The sequence below is a fragment of the Ostrinia furnacalis genome, unplaced genomic scaffold (genome assembly GCF_004193835.3).
Source record: "Ostrinia furnacalis isolate ACB-3 unplaced genomic scaffold, ASM419383v2 OfSCF0831, whole genome shotgun sequence".
NCBI classification, from domain to species: Eukaryota; Metazoa; Arthropoda; class Insecta; order Lepidoptera; family Crambidae; genus Ostrinia; species Ostrinia furnacalis.
Window position 1 is genome coordinate 128,310 of NW_021131070.1, and position 23,448 is coordinate 151,757.

Here is a 23,448-nt window from a genome sequence, read left to right on the forward strand (position 1 = left end):
TTTACAGGATAATAATACTTAATAACTAATCATATTACTATGTACATTAGACAGAAAATATGTTTATGACATAANCAGATAGATTTTTATCTATCTATATTTCTAGAGTTGTCTGTCAACAAAAATGAACTCCAGTGGATTTCTGTTTTTGACAGATTATGACAGAACACGGACGTTTATTATTTTAACGTTCGTCGGTTTATTTGAGCTATTTCTGTGTAGCTCATTTCAAATTACTGGCAACATTTTGTAGTACCAACATTGCCACGCGTGAATGAATGAACGACGAATGATTGATTGAATGGTAATTAGAAAATAATGCGAATTGAGTTGACTTTTCTTTCATTTCTCAAGCAATTTTAGTCAAAAAATATCATTTTACTGTGGTTATTCGCGTAGAATTAACGTGTCTGTATATTTTATTCAGTGTTTTATTAGTGCTAAGTGAATATGGCTGATTTCTTCGACTCTGAGGCCGAGGAGAGTGGAGTAAGTATCCAAGGCAGTGATTCGCCAACGATACGATTGCTTTTACATTACGTTACTGTGCTTTCTACTAATTATTACTATAACAAATATCTTTTTAGTTGTCTGAAGATGACGAGCAGCCCACAGAGCGTAAGAAGGTTAAGCGCAAAGCACAAGTTCAGAGTGACGACGAAGATGAAGACGAAGAAGGTAAGAACTTGGTATTGGTAGAAAATACCACGTTTGGCGATTTTGGAACAATCTTTAGTGATTTCGCACTCGTTTCCTAAACTAGGACGACCGCTGCATCGTGTGTCGAAGTCCCAAAATACTTTTATTTCATAACCTTGTTTCCTCAAGATTGACACACTTTGGTTGTGTTTGGTAGTTATAACTTTATAACTTTCATTTCACAGATGATGAGGACCGTCTGCGTGAGGAGCTAAAAGATTTGATAGATGATGCTCCTATAGATGAATCAGGTAGTGACGGAGAAGATTCTGATGAAGGTCCTACAAAGAAACGGAAAAAGAGTGACGATGAACTTGACGACCGGTTAGAAGATGAAGATTATGATCTCATTGAAGAGAATCTTGGTGTTAAAGTTGCAAGGGTAATAAGAATAACCTTTTTGAAATTAAAATATCTTTAATTCTATACTAAAACTACATGTACAAAAAAAATATATCTTGTTTTGTGGAAAATGTTAAAAAAAGCTAAAATAATAATAACCACATTCTTTGTGTTTCTAGAATAAATTTAAACGTCTTCGACGTTTGGAAGACGATGACAGTGACAATGAGGGGGCCGATGACCCGGATCTAGAGAGAGAGGTTATTGCAGAAAAACTCTTTGTCGGAGGATCTGATGAGGTTTGTGAATTAATATTTGATATATTATGTAGCATTTATCATAAAAATGATTCAAATTATGGGCAATATTTTTTTAATGTGAAATCTTAGTAGATTTTCATTTTACTAAGATGTCACTATTTATTGGATAAGAAAAAAAAATTAAGGAATTAGGACAATTTTTAGTGTATGATTAATAAATGGTCTTTTCTGGATTAGGATAATGATATATAGAGTGTTAATGACCACTTAGAGTATAATAAAGGAGTTCATTAGCAAGTAAGTGCTCATTTGCCAATGTTTTTAAAAACAGTAATGTCATATAACATTGTGCAATCCTGTGCTGCATTGTTCTAAAAATAGCAGTGATTCACTAATGAGACACTGACTCATAATTTGGGTTAGCTTTTTAGTAAATTTTAATACCACAAAAAAAATTGTGGTAGTATTAAAATTAACTTTCTTTCTACTATTTTCTTAATCCCCCTGTCATAAGTCTAAGGCTAAAGCACCCCAGAATGGTCTGGTGCTCCCCAAGATTTTTGGTACCGATTCGAAGATGAAAGATGTTAGTACGAATGAATGATACTAATAGCACGTAACATGACATATCATGAGCGTCTTTGTCATGTAGATGCGCCAGTGAGTACTAATTTGCGCGACTGTTGTCAGCCCCTGATGCTTGGCACCCGGGGCGGACCGCACCCACCGTCCCCCCCTTACGGCGCTACAGACCAAAGACTCAATGGCATGTATTTTTAAACGTTTTTTTTCTGTAAAGGAGGATGAGAATCGTTCAGAAGCAGCAGCCCACCACCAGCAAGCGCAAGCGGAGTACGATGATGACAATGAGGACATGGAATCGGACGCCGATGACTTTATTGTGGATGATGATGGCAGACCAATCGCTGAGCGGAAGAAGAAACGTAAACCAATCTTCACTGATGCGTAAGTAATTCGTTATAATTAGAAAGTAAAAAAACTAATTCGGATTTCACTTTTTTGTTTGGATCCAAAAAAGTATGTTGCAGTGAAATAAAAGCAACATTTACAACAAATATTTTAGATCACAATTTCTATTTTAGATCCCTCCAAGAAGGTCAGGACATATTCGGTGTGGACTTTGACTATGATGAGTTTGAGAAGTATGGTGATGAAGATTATGAGGATGAGGATGAAGAAGACCTGGACGAGTACATTGAGGATGAGGAAGATGATGGTAAGTCATAGATAATCAAGCTTTACATAGTTATTGCTATGTTATTGGAATGATGGCTGGACTAAATATGGTAAAACCAAATCAATATTGTGTTATGTTGTTTATTGCAATATTCACTTATAAGTTGTGTTTATACAATCCATGAGAATACAGATAAAATGTTACACTTTGGGTTAAAAGGTTACACACTTTCACCAAGTTTATGATTAATAATTAATTATGTAAATAATCCAGTGCATAAACAAAAATAAACATAAACTAATCTTTAGCTCTTTCATAAAGGCAGGTTACTGCCACACTATCCAAATGTTGTAGAAAACATTAATATCATACTGCAAACCAACGATTGAAAGGTGATAAAATTATCGTAACTTTATTTTTAGGTGAACGAAGGAGAACTAAAAAGGGTAAACCAAAGCGTCCCAGCAAGAAGTCTATATTTGAAATATATGAACCGAGCGAGTTGAAGAGAAGCCACTTCACTGATCTGGATAATGAGGTGTGTATTATATTTGACAGGTTAGTCTTTATGTTCTAGTTCACAGAAATTATGCTCTCTTTACCAGGAGCTTGATGTCCTGAAGTTAGTACGTAACACTAGCAATATGGCAGTAAGGCCAAGTTGTAATCTATCCTATCAAACACCACGAGTAGCGTTACAGCGCTTTTTTATTGAGTCCTCTTCCAAATGCTAATTCCAAATCCGCAAACTGGACATTCCCAAGAGGATGCTGATACTGTGATCGTTACTGTTAAATGCGAGCTTTAGCTCTTTTAGCTAAGACATAATCACCACATCGCCTATTTTCACATCGCTTATTTTCAGCATTGCATATTGCAATAAAACCTCTTGTGCGCCGTTCCCGCGAGGATGCAGATACTGTGTTAAACAGACAGTCATAGAGCTCTTTTTTAGCAAATACATATCCACCACACCTATTTTCAACATAGCATAAGGTCCCCAAAGCCACCATTTAACCTCTTGCACTCTTCCAGATCCGCAAACTGGACGTTCCCGAGAGGATGCAGATCAGAGAGGTTCCGATCACAGCGGTGGAAGAAGGCAGCACTGAGCTGGAAGATGAAGCCGAGTGGATATACAAGCAGGCCTTCCTCAAGGCTCCCGTGTCCAAGGCTGACTCGCAGGAGGCTAGGGAGAGGTCACGCAGGTGGGTTAAAAAAGGATCTTGAAAGGCAGATAACAAAGTGATCTTATAACTGTCCCATTCTATTTATTTTATTTTATTTATTTATTAGGACAACCAACAAGACAAACACGCATACATGGAATTACGCTAAAAGTGCTTAGAACTAAGTGTTGTCTTAATTAAAGGCTGCCACGGCATGCAATGTGGACAGTTGCACATTTAAAATCTAAGAAATAAGTAGGTAACACAGTGAAAATTTGACATGTAATGAACATTATGAATAAATGTCTTATTCTTATTAACGTATTTGCTGCCGCTGTAAGGGACCTCAGCACAGCTCACTTTATTTCTTGTATGTGACGCTATACGTCTATCTATCGTATGGGTTGTAATGTAATGCAATAACTGGGGTCTGAAGCTTCGGGTTTTTGCGCAGGACGAATTAAAAACCTTCTCATACAAGCAACTCCTATTTCCAAGGCACATAATGATGTTTCTTTTTAGACTACAGGGTCATTTAAGTCTGAAATGATCTTACGAAACTGGGCAAGGCAAAGGCTAGCAATTCCGATCTGAGAATCGAACTCAGAACCCCCGAAAAAAGATAAATACACTCTCAGATCAACTTAGATCATGTAGGCATAATTAAGATTGCTCATCTCATGTGGAAAACAGTAGCTTATCAACACAGAGTTGCATGGAATATTAAGTTTAAGGCCCAGAACACACGGTGAAACGCAATTGCAACGAAACTGCAACTTGAAGTTTTCAAAAGTAACTAGAAGTTGCCAACTTCTAAAGCCCGGTCCGTGAGCACGTAGAATTTTGTCCAATGACCCCTAGCTACCCATCCTTATCGCTCGCGCATAATTATATTGCTGTCGCGACTGTGCGACCTGCACCCGCAGTGAGTGTGCGAGCGCGATAGCAACATAATTACGCGCGAGCAATAAGGATGGGTAGCTTGGGGTCATTGGACAAAATTCTACGTGCTCACAGACCAGGCTATAGTTACTTTTGAATTGCATCTAAGTTTCTGCCATAGATTCCGTTGAGAGGCCACACATGACGCGATCAGTTTGAAACCGGATTGAACCGGTATGTTCTGGGCCTAACAGTCCATGTACTTTTCGCTCAATTATCTTACGATAGCGTGTCGTCTGTAGACAGTTATGGCCATAATTAACAATCGTTTAATCTCCCAGGGGCTCGAGTACGATAACGAAGATCCGCCAAGCGCTGGACTTCATGCGCAACCAGACTTTAGAGGTGCCGTTCATAGCGTTCTACCGCAAAGAGTACGTGCAGCCTGAGCTGAACATAAACGACCTTTGGAAGGTCTACAAGTATGATGCTAAGGTAAGCTGCTTTGGTAATGGAAATATATGTTTAAAAGTAAAATAGTAAATAAATAGACTATTCAATAGTACTAACAAAACATCAAAATTATAAAGAAAAAGAAAGACGCTCCCATAAGGAGCCTTTAGGCTGGCAATACACGGACCGCTTGAAGCAGTCAGGGTCGACAGCTTCAAGCTTTCAACTGCACAGTGAACTGCAGAGTTCTATGGACGCACATACACGAACCACTCGAGCAGTTGCAACTGATTCGGGCGGTCGACAGCTTCAAGCTTGCCTCAAGCGGTCCGTGTTTTACCGGGATTACATATCTCGTAATCTTTCAATCACATTGTAAGACAGGTTAAGGTGCCCTTCAATCAAGTTTATTATCTTTCTAGCAGGACTCATAAGTATTTGTTGGAATACGAATAATATAAATTCCAGACTGGCTAACGTAATATTTTTTTACAGTGGTGCCAACTGAAGCAACGCAAGGAGAACCTTCTGAAACTCTTGGAGAACATGCGGGAGTACCAGCTGGATAAAGTGATGGAGAACCCTGACGCTCCCATACCGGACACCATGAGGCTCATCAGGGACGAGGACATTGAGAGGTATGTATTAGTTTAAAATGGGGCCACTTCATTGAAGTGGGTTATTATAAACAAACAATGTCAATCATAGTTAATGCTATCCTACTCATAGTTTCATGCCACAAGTTCTGTGAAACATGTAATTCTAGCCCTCAATAAGTGAACACCCAATTAGTCAATTAACATTGAAATGAGATTTAAGTTTTTCAAACTATTAAATAATTAAAAGTGACTATAACTGTTTGCCATATAAATCTTTACCAGTGGCGTTTTGACGTCTCCTAAATAACAAGAAAAATCTCTGACTGCCTCAGTAGACAAGAACTGTCTAGCAAGCGAAAGGCCACAGCATAGTTTAAGAATTTACGCCCGTATTCACAAACATTACTATGAGGTCTCACAGTGCGCGTGGACGCACAGGGTGACTTACGAACCAATCACAGAGCTCTATTCAACGCTGTGCGTTCGATTTGCTGCTTCACTTAAGCAAGCATCGTTTGTGAATACAGGCGTTAGCATCAAAATGCAAGAATCCCAATAATTTCGTAATTTCCCAGACTAAAGAACGTCCAAACGTCAGAAGAGCTTCGCGACGTGCACACACACTTCCTGCTGTACTACTCGCACGACCTGCCCGAGATGCAGAAGGTGCAGCGAGTTAAAGAGAAGAAGAGAGAACTTGATGAGAAGAAGTAAGTTTATCAGTTACTTTTATTTTAAACCTATAGTTTAGCTATACTTGTGTTTAGCTAAGCGAGTTGCAACATCTGAAGAGAGTCGCACTTAACTGTCCGACAGCTCCGGGCATGAGGGTTTTGTACGGAAAAAATCTAATTGTTTTTTTTTTATGTGAAAAGGTAAGGTTTTGCCATAATATCTATTGTTAGGTCTGTCGCCAATGTGGACTCGTCATTTTCGTTTTGTACAATTACTCATTCAAGACTCCAATGTCCTAACCAAACTGGGAGCAAATATAAGAAGTGTGTTCCTGATTGAAAATCAAACCCTAGAGAATCAAGAATACTATAACAGAAGCGGGCGTATAACTTCAAACCGCAGTGGAATTTATTCGGGTATTAATTTTCTAGTCATGTCACTAACAGTTATTAATTCTAGTCATCTCTTGCTTATATTTGTGTGTGATTTTTGACGAAAAAATTTACTTGTTGTTGTCATAGTCTAACAATAATAAATTAATAATATACATTAGTTGTGTGTCTATAAATAAAAATAGCCTTCATACACAACTTCTATTCCTCTCCACCAGGAAAATAGCCCGAGAAGAAGCCGAGAAGAACGGCGAGGATCCCGAGGAGGCGGCTGCCGAAGTAGAGGCACGGGCTTCCGAGGAAGAGGACCATCCTTGTGACGTCAAATATGCTGTGCGATCCGGGCCTTACGAGCTGTGCAGGAAGGCTGGCATTGGTAAGGCAACTGATTTGAAATTTTAAACTAAACTTAACTAAAGTTTTACCCCCTTACTAATAAAACTTACATGCTCGTTGAACAGTGTTTTAAAGTGACGTTTAGTATGGATTATGTCATTTTAAAACAGTGTTCAACAACTGTGTAACTTTTTATTAGTAATCGGGTTAAAGTTTAGCATCCCTTTTACGTGAAGCGTGTGTGACAGTGGTAGATAGACTCAAAACTATATAATCGGCATTGACAGTAGTTATGCATGGTGTGAAAATAAAACTTTTCATCAGCTCTCATTATTTACATCTCAGAGCTGTCGGTCACTGTTACCGCTTTTTCCCGGTGATTCGATACATCAGACTTGATTTTTGTTGCATATTTTGCAAAGTAGCAAAGTAGCACCTATTCTAACGACGTTAAGATAGCGCAATGTTTACCTTAACCTTTAACCAGGCTCTGGTATTCACAGAGTCCACATCAATTTGAACTTTATGCTGTGGAGATATGGTTGAAAACCAATGCCTTTTTTGATCCTGGTTCAGGGTTAAGCCAATTTTCATACACAAGTATATTTTCAATCCACACAGTCTGTTTACATTACGCAATGCTAAATAATGTGTCTTCCTCGTGCAGAGCCGCTGGTGAAGAAGTTCGGTCTGACGCCGGAGCAGTTCGCGGAGAACGTGCGCGACAACTACCAGCGCCACGAGGTCGAGCAGCAGCCCGTCGCGCCTTTGGAGGCTGCCGCGCCCTACGTGAGTGTACAAAACAATTATCGCTTCAGACGAGGGTAGTCCACTGCTGGAAGCTGGATCTCCACTAGAGGCAGTCTCGAGTCAAGCCTTGACTCACTGCTAAAAAAAAACTCATAAAGCTCATTTATTTTTGCAAATAGGCTTTTAAAAACCACTTTTACACGTCCCAATATTAACCCTAAAGCTGTTGGAGACGCTGCCAAAACCTCACACAAATACTTGCTCCGAGCCAGATTTTAGATCCGCAACATTCCTCGACCCTTTGCTTCAAGCCTCGTATCCACATGGGCAATCTGCCTCAAAGAGGGGCTGCTCGGCCTGAGGCTGTTCAAGTGAATATGTGTCTGAACAAAGGCCTTCCCAAAAGATTTTCACAACGACAGGTCCTACGCTGGTGATTCCCGCGACCTACACTAATCCTCGGTTCCACCGAGTTGGAGACCTGCACTGCATCCAATTCATGTTCGGTTGACAATTTTTTTTTCTCAACGACCATCAGTTGTATGACTACCCATGATCCTAAGTGCCGTTATGCGATCGAATCGTGGTGGATCTTCCTAGATCGTTGGTTCCCAAAACTTATTTGAGACGCGCCCCCTTTCGACCATAGAAAAAATTCCGCGCCCACCTTCTCCAGTCAATATTATTTATTGGTCGTATCGAGCAGTCTGGAATGCATTCTCTCAGCAGTCGCAGGTTTCTTACAGATGGCCCGTGCCCCTCACTTTGGGAACCAATGTCTTAGATGGAATCAGCTATTTAAACCCGCGTATTTTCTCAGGCCCTGGCCACAGGCTCGGCAGCGGAGGTGGTGCGGCGCGCCGTATACATGTGCGGCGTGCAGTTAGCACGCGAGCCTTTATTACGGAGCACGCTTCGAGATGCGCTGAGAGAGCGAGCCACGCTCACAGTGCGGCCCACGGCGCGAGGCATGAAGGAGATCGACGAGAACCATCCATGCTTTGGGTAAGTTGTGAACTACTAGCATCTAGCTTCAACACCGTGGACTTAGGTCTGTCACGGGTCTATACTACCGTGCTTTGATGAAATAAAACCTTTGACATTTTTATTTTCGTGTCCGGGCTGCGTTGGCTCACTTTGCGCGGGCGAAGATTGGCCGAAACTTCACCTAACGATAAAACAGCGCGCGCTACTATTTATTTGTCCATGCACAAACTACTATTTTATTATTACAGCACTCGTAATACAGTCCCTTTCTCTTAATTTCAACGTTAACCTACGTTTTGGTCCTTCGAGCCGGATAAACGATTTAATCATCTTGAATATGAGTTTAATAACAACGAATATTGTTATTTATTCGTCCAGCTTAAAATACCTGAAGAAAAAGCCAGTCCGCGACCTGACAGGCGATCAGTACCTCAAGCTGACGATGGCAGTGGAAGACAAGCTTCTGGAGGTTTCCATCAGCGAGCAGATCGAGGGGAACACCGGCCCCAGCTACCTTGAGGAGCTGAAGCAGCTGTACCAGAAGGTAGGTGTGAGAGGGAGATAGAGGAAGAGATAGGGAAAGAGAGATAGGGATAGGGAGAGAGGGAAGGGAAAGGAAGACAGGGTTAGAATTAGAGATATGGGGGGAGAGTGAGGTACATAGGGGGACAGTGAAGGAGAGAGAAAGAAAGAGAGAGTAAGTGAGAGGGAAGAGTGTGGGAGTAGTGTGAGAGCGACCAATAGATAAGACAGAATGTGAGTTACAGAGGCATTAAACTACCTCAATCTGACGATGGCGGTAGAAAACAAGCTGTTACAAAGAGACAATGAATCCTCTTTATCTTTTCTCCCCTCCAGTTAGGAGAAGAAAATAATGTGAAAAAGAGGGGAAAATTTAGTTGAGGTAACGGTTGGACAGTTTTTGACTTGCTAACTGGGGTAATTAGGTACAGGTTCCTTGATACCAAGTGGATAAAATATAAACAAAATCAAATATTCCCACAGGACGAGTTTGCAGCCACGGTGCAGGCGTGGAACGACCTTCGCGTGGAGGCGGTGACCATCGCGCTGACCAAGATCGTCATGCCCGAGCTCCGCAGGGAGCTACACTCGGTCCTGTTGCAGGAGTCCAAGGAGTATGTGCTCAAGTGAGTGAAAACTTTGTGCCATTTTCTGGATAATATTTTTTTTTGACCATGACTCGTGCAACCGAGTTGAAACGTCAGGAGAGTAACTATCTGTTTACCTTTGTAAATTTTGTTTTGTTGCAAAATTCCGTAACAGTGATAATTCTTTTTCTGGATGTTTTAAAAAGTTGACCTCTCAAGGCATTTAGAGCAGCTCTTACAACTTACTGATCTGTCGATTGCAATGCAATACAGTCTTAAGACCCGGTTTCCACTATGGCGGAGCCAATCAGAATAACCAATCAGATTTTATTAAGTTTGAATGAAATGGACAGAATGAAATCTGGTTATTCAAAACAATTCTTCGCTCCGGTCTGCCTTGGTGGAAACCGGGCCTAAATTCTTATTTCATAATCAAATGTTTCGTGTTTCTGTAATCGAGACTACATGATCTGATGATGATGCAATGACCCTCTCTAATTTACCAAGCCAAGTGGAAGATTTTTTAATGGTATCAACAATTCATGCCTTATGTTTTGTTTAGGTGTTGCCGTCGCCGCTTGTACGACTGGCTGAAAGTGGCTCCGTACGAGTCGAGAATATCGGACGATGATGACGAAGAATGGGATACCTCAAACGGTATGTTGGAATAAGTTGTTGGCGTATCTACGTATCGGTAATTTTTCAGGAGGGGCCTGGCCCCTGACAACCGGATAGCCAATGAGACGGGGGGATGGAGGGTGCAATTAGATGTGTAATTTGTGTTTCTACCACAGATCACAGAAACTAAAGGGAGATGTGTCAAGGGGGCGGGGCCAGTGTCGCAGCAATATGCCCAAAAACAGAACACATTGCTGCAGACGTCATAATGTAAACAGTTTACATTGCTTGCGTAGTACTAAAGATTATTCGAACGTTGAGTACTGTTACCGTAGTGGATAATGAGCACATCTTTTGATTACTTTGTGTGTGTGAATTTCTAATGCGACACTGAGTTTCGAACTCAGCGCATTAGTTGGCATCTCTCTATATCTCCATGGTTTTTACGTTGCCACGTCAATAAATACACATAAAATTGTTCTTTGCCAGTATGACGGTGAGCAAATTCGCATGGCAGGAGAGCCTACGTTAAAACTCGTGAGTTGTCACTCGTGGTTGTATCAAAATATAGTATGAGCAGCGAAATGTGGCGCGGATGCGTGAAATGTGTTTCTACACGAGGGCGCCGCCGTGAGCTTGAAATAAGTGCAAGCAGGTTTGACACCTGGAGCGGGTGCCTACTCCGTGCGCCCGCGCAAGTTTTAGCGCAGGACCTATATCAATATTTGTGTTTTTTGAAATATCTTTTTTTCTCCCAGGATTGCGCGTGCTATCAATAGCATACGTCCCGGACCGCGCTCACTCGGCCTTCGCGTGTGTGGTGGCGGCGGCCGGCGAGGTGGTCGACCACCTGCGCCTGCCGCACCTGCTGTACCGCCGCAACGCCTGGGACGCGCTCGAGCGCAAGAACAAGGAGGCCGACATGACCGCGCTCCGGAGGTAAGGACAACAGTATTGGCGCAATTTCACTAGTCAATAGGGTCCGCATGCGGCATTCGGGAGATTCCAGGAACGCATGCCACAGGGCCCGCATTCGGGGAACCGTTTTCATTCGTCGATAGGGTCCGCATGCGGAGTGCGAGAGATTTCTGGAACGCGTGCCACAGGGCCCGCAATCTGGGTGCGAAGTTTACTAAAAAATATAAACAGGCATGGCGCGTCAGAAAATCTGAATGATGAATTTCATTGGTCGATAGCACGGTCAGTATACCGCATGCGGGGAATCCCCGCAGGCGTTGTACCGAACTCGTGTCGACTAATGAAAATGTGCCATATGTCGTTGTAATACACGCTATTTTGCAACAAATGTATAGTCTGATGTGCGTTACCTGAAAAGTTCATCATTAATTAGAAGATGACACACTCAAGCCAGAAACCTCGATTCAGAAACCGCGTGAAAAACTCCGAATATAGTAATGCTTGCTATATTTGTTGAGGATGCTACATTTCTAAGCGTGAGACAGTCGCGAATGCCGCGTGCACGCTGTCATAATATGACATGCAAATTCAAATTCAATAATTTATTTACTAGAATACATAATTACATACACGTTTTACAAAGCAGATCTTATAGCTAGTATGATTCCCATGTATTCAGCCTGCAAGCAGACGTACAAATATTTTATTTAACATACAAGCAGCGCACGCTATGCGCGCGTTGTCTTCGCGTCTGCTACACTTAAGTCATGCGCATAGCTGACTCAGTGCCTGTGATATTTGAGCTGCATGGGAGGGGAGACATATGACGTGAGAGAGCATCCAAGTTTGAAGCACGTCTGAAGTCTCGCTGACATTTCATGTCACAAAATCACCACCACTTACGCTCCCCTACCTCAGGTTGTGGCTTAGCATCTACATTAAATAATTTAGCATTAACTAACGAACTTAAAGAATTTTTAATTTCCAAACACAATGCTTTAAGTGAGTATCTCAATGATAAATTACTAGGCTTTAACTTCTGATACATTTTTCGGTTGATCTAGGGTGGTCCTCCTCTCCTAATTGCCGTGCCCTACAGGGCCCATAATGTTCTAATTTTAAGTACATAATGGATGCAATAAAATATTGAGTATTGAATAGTAACATGAACAGCATTACCTAACATCCACGCTTTCCAGGTTCATCCTGCGCAAGAAGCCGCACGTGATCGTGATCGGCGGCGAGTCCCGCGACGCTCTGACCGTGAAGGCCGACGTGTCGGAGTGCGTGCAGCGGCTGGTGGAAGACGAGCAGATCCCACGGATCCCCATCGAGATCGCGGATAACCACATCAGCAAGATCTATAGTAATAGCATTCGCGGCCGGGTGAGTCACGTCATCATTATCACTATAGTCTATCCAATATAGCTTGATTAGAATGACAGCTGTCATCAAAAGTAACGACATAACTTTGTAGTAGCGATCAATGAGAGCAAAATATTGGCGGACAAGAAATAATTCACGTCTGACCTACAAACAATATTTTCGACGACAGTGCTTCCAATAAAAATGATAATTTCGTGTAAATGCAGCGTTAAATTACACCAATAATTAGTAATTCGAAATTATAAAAATCAAGCTAGAGTATTAACGACGTCTCTACAAGGTTATCTCGAGTTACAAAAATGTTAGTGTTGGGACATATCGACAAATGTCATATTAAATTAAAACTATTTTTTTAACATATTTAACAATTTTTTTTTCTAACTCATTTTTTAACATATTTAAGTCAAGTTATGCGTTTTTCTAAATGTTCTCTATTAAAAACCAAAAAACATTTCATTCTTAAATAATCAAACATCGGAAATCAATCACCGGTAATTTTTTGGGTATTCATAGCACCGTTGCTCTAGAAGAGATGCCCACCGCCCTCTAGCGAGAGGAAAAAACCACTGAAGAACACTGATGATAATGACTACGACTTAGGTTGTACACTCTTGACATGAATTTTAAATTTTACTGTCTTTAAATTTAAATCATAATTGTCATTTTTATGAATAAAGATATNAACTTAAATCCTTGTAAATATGCGAGAAATGGGTCAAGCCCCAAATTTAAAGTATTTTCACCGATAAAATTGTCCATAGATTACGCCCTTAAAGTTTGATCACTACATGCCCGGACACACTGTATAGATTTCTGACATTAAGTTTCTATGGTATGGGAGCTTCATTTTCAGACCACTGTGCGCCGGGTTCGATTCCCAGGGGGCAACATTTTTTCTGCTTGGTTTCGTTAACGGTTGGGCTTGATCTAAGTCTGCCTATACAGGGTGTTAGGTAAATGGGTATATGAGCCGACACTAGCCCATGTTAACATGGTCATATAAATGGTATGGTGAAGTCAGAAATTTGATATCATCATTTTATTTTTTTAAATTTTCGTTCAAAATAAATTTTATAAAATCCGATTTGTATGAAAATCAAAATGAAGATATCAATTTTCTGACTTCACCATACCATTTATATGACCATGTTAACATGGGCTAGAGTCGGCTCATATACCCATTTACCTAACACCCTGTAGAATAGAATATAAAAAATACCTATTTCTCACGGCACTACCGGCAGAACAGTTTGGCAGATTGACAGTGGTCTGCAGGGTGATGACTCGGGCTCGCTTGATAGAGTACGAGGGGCGGCTGAAAAGTTTTGAGCCTAAGTATCTTCAAGTGCTATTATTGAGTCGCTTTAAATTTATTTAATTTGCCAATAATCTCCTTAGTATATGTACAAAGTTTCATTTCATTAGCGTCATCGCGCTTTTAGTAATTAATCAGTAAACATCATCATGTCTCAGTCATCCGCGCAATGTACGAAATCGAAGTACACAGTTGCCGTAAAACTCCTCAAAAAGAGGAACAAAACGCTGACGGTAACATTTGAAGAGATGTCTACAGTTTATGGGGAGTCTGGGCCTTCATTTGCCATCATGAAATATTGGATCCGATAGTTCAAGCATGGCAGGGAGTCTCTAAAAGATGACCGCAAGTCAGGGCGGCCAGATTTCGCCATTAACGAATAAAATAATGAAAACTTAAAAAATCTTGCTTTAGAGATCAGCGAATTAAGTTGTGACAGATAGCTGAAGCCATAGGCATTAACAAAGAACGTAACGGCGATATTTTTCATACTCATTTGCACATGAAATAGGGGTGCGCGCGATGGGTGCCAAAAATGCTCTCGCCGCTCGACAACCAGCGTCGAGTCACAACTTCGCAGGAGTTTTAGGACATCTTTGACAATAATCCTAACAAATAATTGAGTCGTCTAGTTTCAAAACCCGCTAAAACGCTCCTGCAACTAATTTCTGTTTATATCTCTAAATGATGCTACTGCAATTTTCTCATCATACTGTTCAATCATTTTCGATCAAAATACACTAAAAGACTACTAAACTAGCACTTAAAATTAAGTTTGTGTTACAAACTCCGCTAAAACGCCGTCCGTTTCTTTCAAAACCCTCTAAAAGTTGATTGACCAATGGTAGCACGGTATTTTGGTCACGTGACTGCGAAATCAGTATGGAGATTTTTTTATAACGTGGTTGCTTCATAATTTGCTCTTATCAAATCCCGCTAAAATACAACATGTCCTTTTCAAATCCCATTAAAACCGAATGTTCGTAACAAAATACGCCAAAATGAAAATAGTTTTCATTATAATTCAAATTATATTTAATTTAAAGATAAATAGCAATTACTGTTAGTATTGCCAGATGACAATAATAATTCGTATCATATTTTTTTTTGCCTAAGGCCAAAGCTATATGGATAAGCGGTTTTTTTCAATTTCTCGAAATCTTATCAAAATCGTTTTAGCGGGATTTGAAACTAGACGCCTCAATTGTCATTTTTATGAATAAAGATATATGAAGAAAAATTGGGTGGATTTTTTCATATCATTTTTTCGAAAACTTATCGATACATCTATGTGAACCGTACGAAACATACCCATCACTAGTCACATTCGTTTGACAGCCGTCATTCTAATCAAGCTATATTGGATAGACTATAGTTGGCCAGCAGCGGACGGTAGAGTCCACATTGACGTCATCTTTCAGCTAATTGTAGTCTGGTGCAGGACGTAATGCTCCCTGAAGACATCGTCAATTGCTGAACGTTATTCTTCTTAAGGAGCGCTTTGCCGTCCGCTACATCCTCCTGCAAGTAGTGCCAAAGAGATTCTTAGACCCTCAGCTTTTATTCATCATAATATTGCCAGGTCTTCTTGAGATCTTAGCTCTATCTACCTGAGCACTCTTTAATAAAGGTTTGTGATCCTAGAATAAAGATGACTTCTGTTTTAATGATGACGGACAACAACACTCTTAACTCAAGATACATAAATCAAATCCATTATAAACTTGTAAATTTTTTTATCTCTTCACCACGAGCTATAATAGACAATTTCTTATAATATCTGTTATTTTCAGAATGACTTCAGGGAATACCCCGATACACTCCGTCAAGCCGTGTGCCAAGGTCGTCTCCTCCAAGATCCGCTTATGGAAATCTCACAGCTCTGTGGCCCCGACGAGGAAATACTTTGCTTGCGGTACCACCCGCTCCAAGACCAGATATCCAAAGAGGATCTATTGGAAGGCATCGAGCTGGAATTCGTTAATAGAGTGAACGAAGTCGGTGTAGACATGAATGAAGCCATTCTGACAGGCCGAGGCACAGAGTTACTGCAATACGTCTGCGGTCTAGGTCCAAGAAAAGCTCAAGCCTTAATCAAGCTCTTCAAACAGACCAATCAGAAGCTAGAAAACAGAACGCAGTTAGTTACGGTCTGCCACATGGGTCCAAAGGTGTTCATCAATTGCTCAGGTTTTATAAAGATTGATACGAGCAGTTTAGGAGATAGTACGGAGGCATACATCGAAGTGTTAGATGGGTCGCGTGTTCACCCGGAAACTTATGAATGGGCGAGGAAAATGGCTGTGGACGCTTTGGAGTACGAAGACGAGGATGCCAATCCAGCGGGGGCCGTAGAGGAAATCCTCGAAGCGCCCGAAAGACTAAAGGATTTAGATCTCGACGCCTTCGCCGAAGAATTGGAGCGGCAAGGTTTCGGAAACAAATGTATCACGCTGTACGATATCCGCGCCGAATTGAACTCTAGGTATAAAGACCTCAGGGTTCCGTATCGCTCGGCGACTCCCGAGGAGTTGTTCGATATACTGACCAAAGAGTCTCCAGAGACGTTTTACTTAGGCAAGATGGTATTAGCTTCAGTGATCGGCATCACGCACAGGAAGCCTCAAAGAGAGATGTTGGACCAGGCCAACCCTGTGAGGAACGACGAGACCGGACTCTGGGAGTGCCCCTTCTGTCACAAGAATGACTTCCCTGAGTTATCTGAGGTAAGTTTATGACTGCTAAACTGCTATTTTCGAACTTTAGAATGAAGTTTTAATGAGATTTTTGTGCTACAAAAATATTGCACAATGGGAAGTTCGCATCACCACAATTTTTTTATTTTTTATGAACTGTCAAAAAGTAGATTCCCGTAGATTTTATATGACAAACCATGACGTGACTTTTTGAGCAACTTGATTTAGCTATTTATTGATTTTAAATGTATTAAAAATTATATTTTATTGTTAATTAAAAGTCCGGCCTTGATGTTATTGTCTGGCCGTTACCTCAATTGCCCAATACTAGACAGTAAACAATATCTAACACCCACCAGGTATGGAACCACTTCGACGCGGGCGCGTGTCCGGGCCAAGCGACCGGCGTCCGGATCCGGCTGGACAACGGGCTGTCCGGGTACATCCACATCAAGAACCTGTCCGACCGGCACGTGGCGGACCCCACGGAGCGCGTCCGGATCGGACAGACGGTGCACTGCCGGATCATCAAGATCGATGTGGAGAGGTTCTCGGTGGACTGCTCGTCAAAGTCTTCGGACTTGTTGGATAAAAATAAAGAGTGGAGGTGAGTTTAGGTTTTATATAACCTTAACATTAGCGCTGTGAGTGTTTAAGGCCCGGTTTTTTTATTCATAGTTAAAATAATCAATGGTAAAATTTGACAGATGTCAAATTTGACAAATGTCAAATGACAAGTGGTTAAATATCAGAAAAAAATGTTTTTCGAACAATGGTTAGCTTGACTTTTAGTATTTTTTTTTAACTATTTGTTTACATTTTGTTAATATTTAACCATTAGTAGCAAAATTTAACAATTAGTTATTTTAACTATGAATCAAAAAACTGGGCCTTAGGCCCGGTTTTTTGATTCGTAGTTAAAATAACCAATGGTCAAGTTTGACAGATGTCAAATGACAAGTGGTTAAATATCAGAAAAAAATGTTTTTCGAACAATGGTTAGCTTGACTTTTAGTACATTTTTTAACTATTTGTTAGCATTTTGTTAATATTTAACCATTAGTAGCAAAATTTAACAATTTGTTATTTTAACTACGAATCAAAAAACCGGGCCTTCATGACACTGTAAATTCACTTGTGAGGTCACTCCCTAAATCGAAAGACATCTCTGCGTGGAATCAATTAAGTATTTAATTAAAAAAGTGAAATCGTTATGTTTGACAAGATTTATTTTTGTTTTTCCCTCGTTTGTGGGACAATCTTGAGTTATGCTTATGAAATTGTGAGTTATTTTGGCATAATTCTTTATAAGTTTATTGTTAGGTATTTTTGTAAGTTTTGTGTCATAATTCTTATAAGTTAACCCATTTACAGACCGCCCAAAGACCCGTACTACGACCAAGAGGCAGAGGACAAAGACATCCGCAAAGACAAGGATGCAAAGCAGACTAAAGAACGGATGCAGTACGTCAAGCGGGTGATCGTGCATCCTGCTTTCCACAACATATCCTTCGCCGAGGCAGAGAAACTCATGGAGAATATGGCACAAGGAGAGGTCATTGTCAGGCCGAGCAGTAAGGTAAGGGCGATTAGTAGACACATTTTTATAGTAATAGTGAAATGAATATTGTGTATTGTTATAAGAATAAAACATGGTGAAGTAAAGTTATAACATCTATAATATAAATGTGTTGGTAAGCGCATAACTCAACAACGCCTGGACCAATTTTACCAATAAATTTTTAAAATGTTCGTTGAAGTCCAAGGATGGTTTTTGTGGTGAGAAAAAATCGATTATTTCCGGGAAAACCCCGGCCAAAGCCGCGGGCGGAAAGCTAGTTGGATATAAAAAGGCTTCCCAACCTTTTTTTACTGTGACGCCTTTGGGTCATTACGTTGCGACGCCCGGTTGCGTTGTCTTTCATATTTTTGAATGATACGAGTTCATTATCATAATGTCTTGTTGCAGGGCTCCGATCACTTGACAGTAACGTGGAAGGTGGCTGACGGCATCTGCCAACACATCGACGTCCGCGAGGAGGGCAAAGAAAACGCGTTTTCATTAGGTATGCAATAGACAGTTTGATATCATACCCCAATAATTCGAAACCACAACTGTTTTAAAAAGACTTCATTCTGCTCTTAAAAACCTAATTTATTTTAAATTACCTGTAAATTTCGATTTTTCTTCGAATTGTAATTGAAAAAAGTAGATTAATTGGGTTGACAAAATAGTGACGTTACTTGCTTGTGGTGCCATACACAATCTATGAGAGAGTTTCGTTTTGACAGTTTTAAAAAGTACATCAATTGACTGTGGTGTCAACATGTCTATTTACACATTTTTCTTTCTAGAACCACTTTATTTACTTTCAGTTCAAATGTTAAATAAGTATTTATTTCCAGGCCGAAGTCTCTGGATACAGGGATCCGAGTTCGAGGATCTCGACGAAATCATCGCGCGCCACGTGACGCCGATGGCGGGTCACGCGCGCGATCTCATCTCCTACAAGTACTACCGGCCGCTCGGAGGCATGCGCGACAAGGCCGAGGAAGTGCTCAAAGAAGAAAAGGCAAAAAACGCCAACAAGATTCATTACGTCATATCCGCGGCTAAGAATCACCCCGGCCGGTTTTTGCTATCGTATCTCCCGCGGGCGAGGTGTACTCACGAGTATGTGTCCGTCACGCCCGATGGCTACAAGTTCAGGCAGCGGATGTTTGATTCCCTTGGCGGGTTGCTCAAGTGGTTCAAAGAGCACTTCAGAGATCCGCCACCGAGTGGGACGCCTCTACAGCGTACGCCGGCGTTACGTACTCCGCACGCGTCGACGATATATCACACGCCGCATGCTCATACGCCGGCCTTCCATACGCCGGCTCACACGCCGGGCCCGGCGTATATCAATACGCCTTATACGCCGTCGGCGCAAACGCCGTACATGACGCCGTTCGCCGCCACGCCGCGACAGCCTGACTTCCTCACGCCTGCAGCGCCGCGTCATAAGCCCATTGCCGTGCCCGTGCAGGTAAGGAATTTGTTTTTATTGTGTAAATTTATGTAATGTGGTCATGATCAATTTAAAACTGTCAATATGCCAAATTTATTCTTCAGTTAAAAGTTATCCGACGATTGAAAAATCAGCCCTAAGTAGTTAATCGCAAATTATTCGGTCAGTTAGACCTTAAAAAACTAACATTATACTATGAAAGTATAATGTTAGTTTTTCTGTATTCTCAAATTTGTCTGTATTGCTTTCTATAGAATAAATATGAATTTATTCTATAGAAAGCAATACAGACAAATTTGAGAATTGAGAATGCTAATGATATGCCTAACAAACGTATTATTTTGGTTGAATGTACCAGTTTATTCACTTCAATTTATAACGGTTATTTAAATATTGACAGCTCCATTTCTCTCAACAGATGCAGCAGCAAATGCAGCCTATTTACACAGAACCAGCCGACTGGCAGAAGGCGGCCGAAGACTGGGTGCGGCACCGCACGCGCGACACGCCCGCCACGCCGCGTGGCAGCGAGGGCGGCGCCACGCCCCGCCACGTCCGCTCCACGCCGCGACACGACGCGCGCTCCACGCCACGACACGACGCGCGCTCGACTCCACGACACGACGTCCGAGGCACGCCGCACTCGCACTCGGGCCGCTCGTCGCGCGCGGCGTCGGCGCGCTCCACGCCACACACCAATACCTCGCCGCGCTCCATGTCGCTGGGCGACGCGACGCCGCTCTACGACGAGAACTAGGAAGACTGACGGCTTGCCGAACTGAAACGTATTTTTATTTTTGTACCGTTTAGCGACGGGGCGCGGCGTAGTGCGGCTTCGACTCCGGTGATGTTTCTGGCGCGGCGAGGTTCAGTTTCAATAATCTTGCTATCGTGTTTTATCCACTCATGTATCGCTTTGACAGCCCTCGATAACTAAAATCGTTGGCAAGATTAATTTGAATTTGGTCGATAAAAATCTGATGCGTCAAAAATGCCGTTCGAAGTTTATTTTAGCTTGAAATCTTAACAGTCTTTCGGGGACGTTAGTTTTCTCTATCCATTACGTACTTCCTAATCTATATTATGAATTTAATGTAACCTTATCTTAATCCTCTCATTTTGTTATTGTTTCGTGACTTCGTAACTTCCACCTTCCCTATTATTTATTATAGGAAAATAAATTACTGGAAAAAGAATTCTAAATAGCAAATGTTCAATAGCAATAATCATGTACCTATAAAGTGAGAGATTTATATATTCCTGTTACCATTGCAGTTTTCATTATAGTATCAAATTCTATAGCTGATTGGCAGTCATATGTTTACTAGATATTTTGTTATCTAAGTCGGCGCATGTGCCCATATAAAAATTATGGATAAATATTTATTATTCTCGGTCATATAACTATGTATTGTTTGGATTTAATAGTACCAAGCTGTTGGTATTTTGATAGATTGTATTAGTTATCTGTTTTGGTATGAGCGTGAAGTTTACTGGTCATGAAGGGAGTAATGTTCGCGCCAATATAATGTGGAAACCTTTTTAAAAAGGTAAAGTTTTTGAACAAAATTGTGTGATGGGCAGTTCAGTTATCGGCATACTTTTTATGAGATGTCTAAATATGACTCCTACAGAATTTATTTAGCAATAGAAACCTAATTAATTTTAAAAAAAGGGTGTCCATGGTTAAAATGAAGTTTAGAAAATGTATTCTTTACATCACTATAATGTTTTTTGCAAGGTTTATCAATTTCTAATTGGCGCGAATATACTCGTGGATTTGTGTAAGTTTTAGTTGTATAGTACTTATTATTAGAAAATATTATTAAGGAGCGCACACACACCAAGTTATCCAAGTATAATAATGCCTTATTGTGCCTAAAATAAACGATTTAACGATGTATAGTTGCCTTTACCCCTAACAAGATATCAATTAATTAATAGCTGACATATTCACGCTCATACAAAATTATATAAGATCGCGTTACTGTAATTTGTTATAATAGCTTTGTATTGAAGCATTTTGCATCCAACTCCAATGTAACGAGCCTGACATGCCTTAGGGATGGTCAGTGAACAGTTCTCTACATATTCACGGCCATTCTCTCGATAAAACGTAATCTAAATAAAAACTGACAAACCAAACAATGTCTTTTATTTTTCAACATAGAGCGTAAAGTTCAAAATATTATCTTTATTCGTAAAAATTAATTGAATTAAACTTACAAATCTTCAAATACTCTTAAAGGAGCCTATACATGTCTCATTCTTTTTTTGCCCTATCAGCGCTTCGAGACACCATTTGGCAATTGGCAAACTAAGCGCTGAGAAGAAGCGCCTCGACAAACTCGGTTACCCACTGCCTGCCGACAACTCAGACACCACTGACTGCCTAATCCAGTTACCAAGAAAATAGTAGGTACCATTAGTACACAGAGGTCCCGCCGCACGGTGGTCTGAAAATGAAGCTCCCATACCATAGAAACTTAATGTCATAAATTAATAAATAAAAATATGCATTGTGTTTAGTATACCTCCCTTTGTTTTACTAATATAGTATGAAGGGTATGAGTAGCTCCATGTGTAAGAAAAAAAATATTTTAATTTTTTTTGTAAAGAAAAAAACACTTAAAGTCGATTTTTTTAAAACTGAATAGAACTGAAGGGCTGGTACTCACATGAGCTATTGCACCATACACGGCGATCAAGATGACATACAATTCTTGTGCCTTTGGGTGCCGCTTTGCATGTACCAAGCTTTGGAAATTTTGAATTTTGGGTCGGTGATNGTAAATCGGGTTTTTTATAATGTAAGCACTTGTGTATGTTTGCTTAAGGTCATGGTCAAACAGTTTTTTGTAGTCATTAGACGAGCCATCATACTTGAAGGCAGGTAATTACTAATTACATAAACCATTTGGGTACTAAATGTATTTTGACTTGATAATACTGCTGTGTGTGTACAATGAGAGAGAATATGGTATTGTGAAGAATGAGTCCATCCATCCTATGGGATGTAGCTGGATAATTATTGCTCTATACTATTGAGGCAAATCGCCACTGGCAATATAAACTGTAACTGCCTTTCTGATCAGTCTGCTGTACTTACCTCTGTAAATACTTCCGCATTAGTAGGTAAGATGTACAAATAAGGAAATAATCGTTGGAAATGTTTTGCAAACGGAAATACGATTAATTGAATTAAGTGCCTGGTGGTTAACCAAAGGCTTAAAAGGAAAAATAACTGGCCAATTTCTTTCAATAGATTTGAGCCTACTTTACTTTCCGGCGAAATGTAAGAAAGTTGATGTTATTATTTCCCGGATTTGTCGCCTGTTTTGTAAGAAATCTGAAACGTGCCTTTGTAATAATAGTAGGTAGGTATATATGTTTTTGTTAGACCAAACAGTTTTTTTAAAATAATTTATTTAGTCGCAATAATAATTTAAATAGGTAACAGTACGGCTAGCACGAACAACTTTCGAGTTCGAATCGTTTGCGTATTCGAATCACCATCAAAAGATTTAGTACGAAAACTACAACAGCGCCCTGATGATCGTGTCGCAAAGTGAACTTAGTATGAGAAATGATTGCACGAAACCTATTTTGAGAATCAAAATTGTCACATTATCGTTTAATTCAAAGGTTGAGAA

General features: G+C 40.5%; 1 protein-coding gene across 1 annotated transcript; it reads left to right on the forward strand.

Moving 5' to 3' along the window:
• The first annotated feature begins 300 nt into the window (after nucleotides 1-300).
• Nucleotides 301-21,940, forward strand: Spt6 (transcription elongation factor Spt6). The gene is made up of 25 exons (XM_028300938.1): nucleotides 301-489; nucleotides 588-678; nucleotides 885-1,081; nucleotides 1,221-1,340; nucleotides 2,101-2,267; nucleotides 2,405-2,538; nucleotides 2,922-3,037; nucleotides 3,535-3,707; nucleotides 4,892-5,045; nucleotides 5,499-5,641; nucleotides 6,178-6,312; nucleotides 6,888-7,045; nucleotides 7,673-7,794; nucleotides 8,576-8,760; nucleotides 9,121-9,286; nucleotides 9,748-9,890; nucleotides 10,414-10,508; nucleotides 11,228-11,408; nucleotides 12,587-12,773; nucleotides 15,882-16,814; nucleotides 17,144-17,391; nucleotides 18,159-18,363; nucleotides 18,754-18,850; nucleotides 19,191-19,813; nucleotides 20,214-21,940. The coding sequence occupies exons 1-25, from the start codon at nucleotides 451-453 to the stop codon at nucleotides 20,550-20,552; spliced, it is 5,151 nt and encodes a 1,716-aa protein (XP_028156739.1). The 5' UTR covers nucleotides 301-450; the 3' UTR covers nucleotides 20,553-21,940.
• The last annotated feature ends 1,508 nt before the right edge of the window (nucleotides 21,941-23,448 follow it).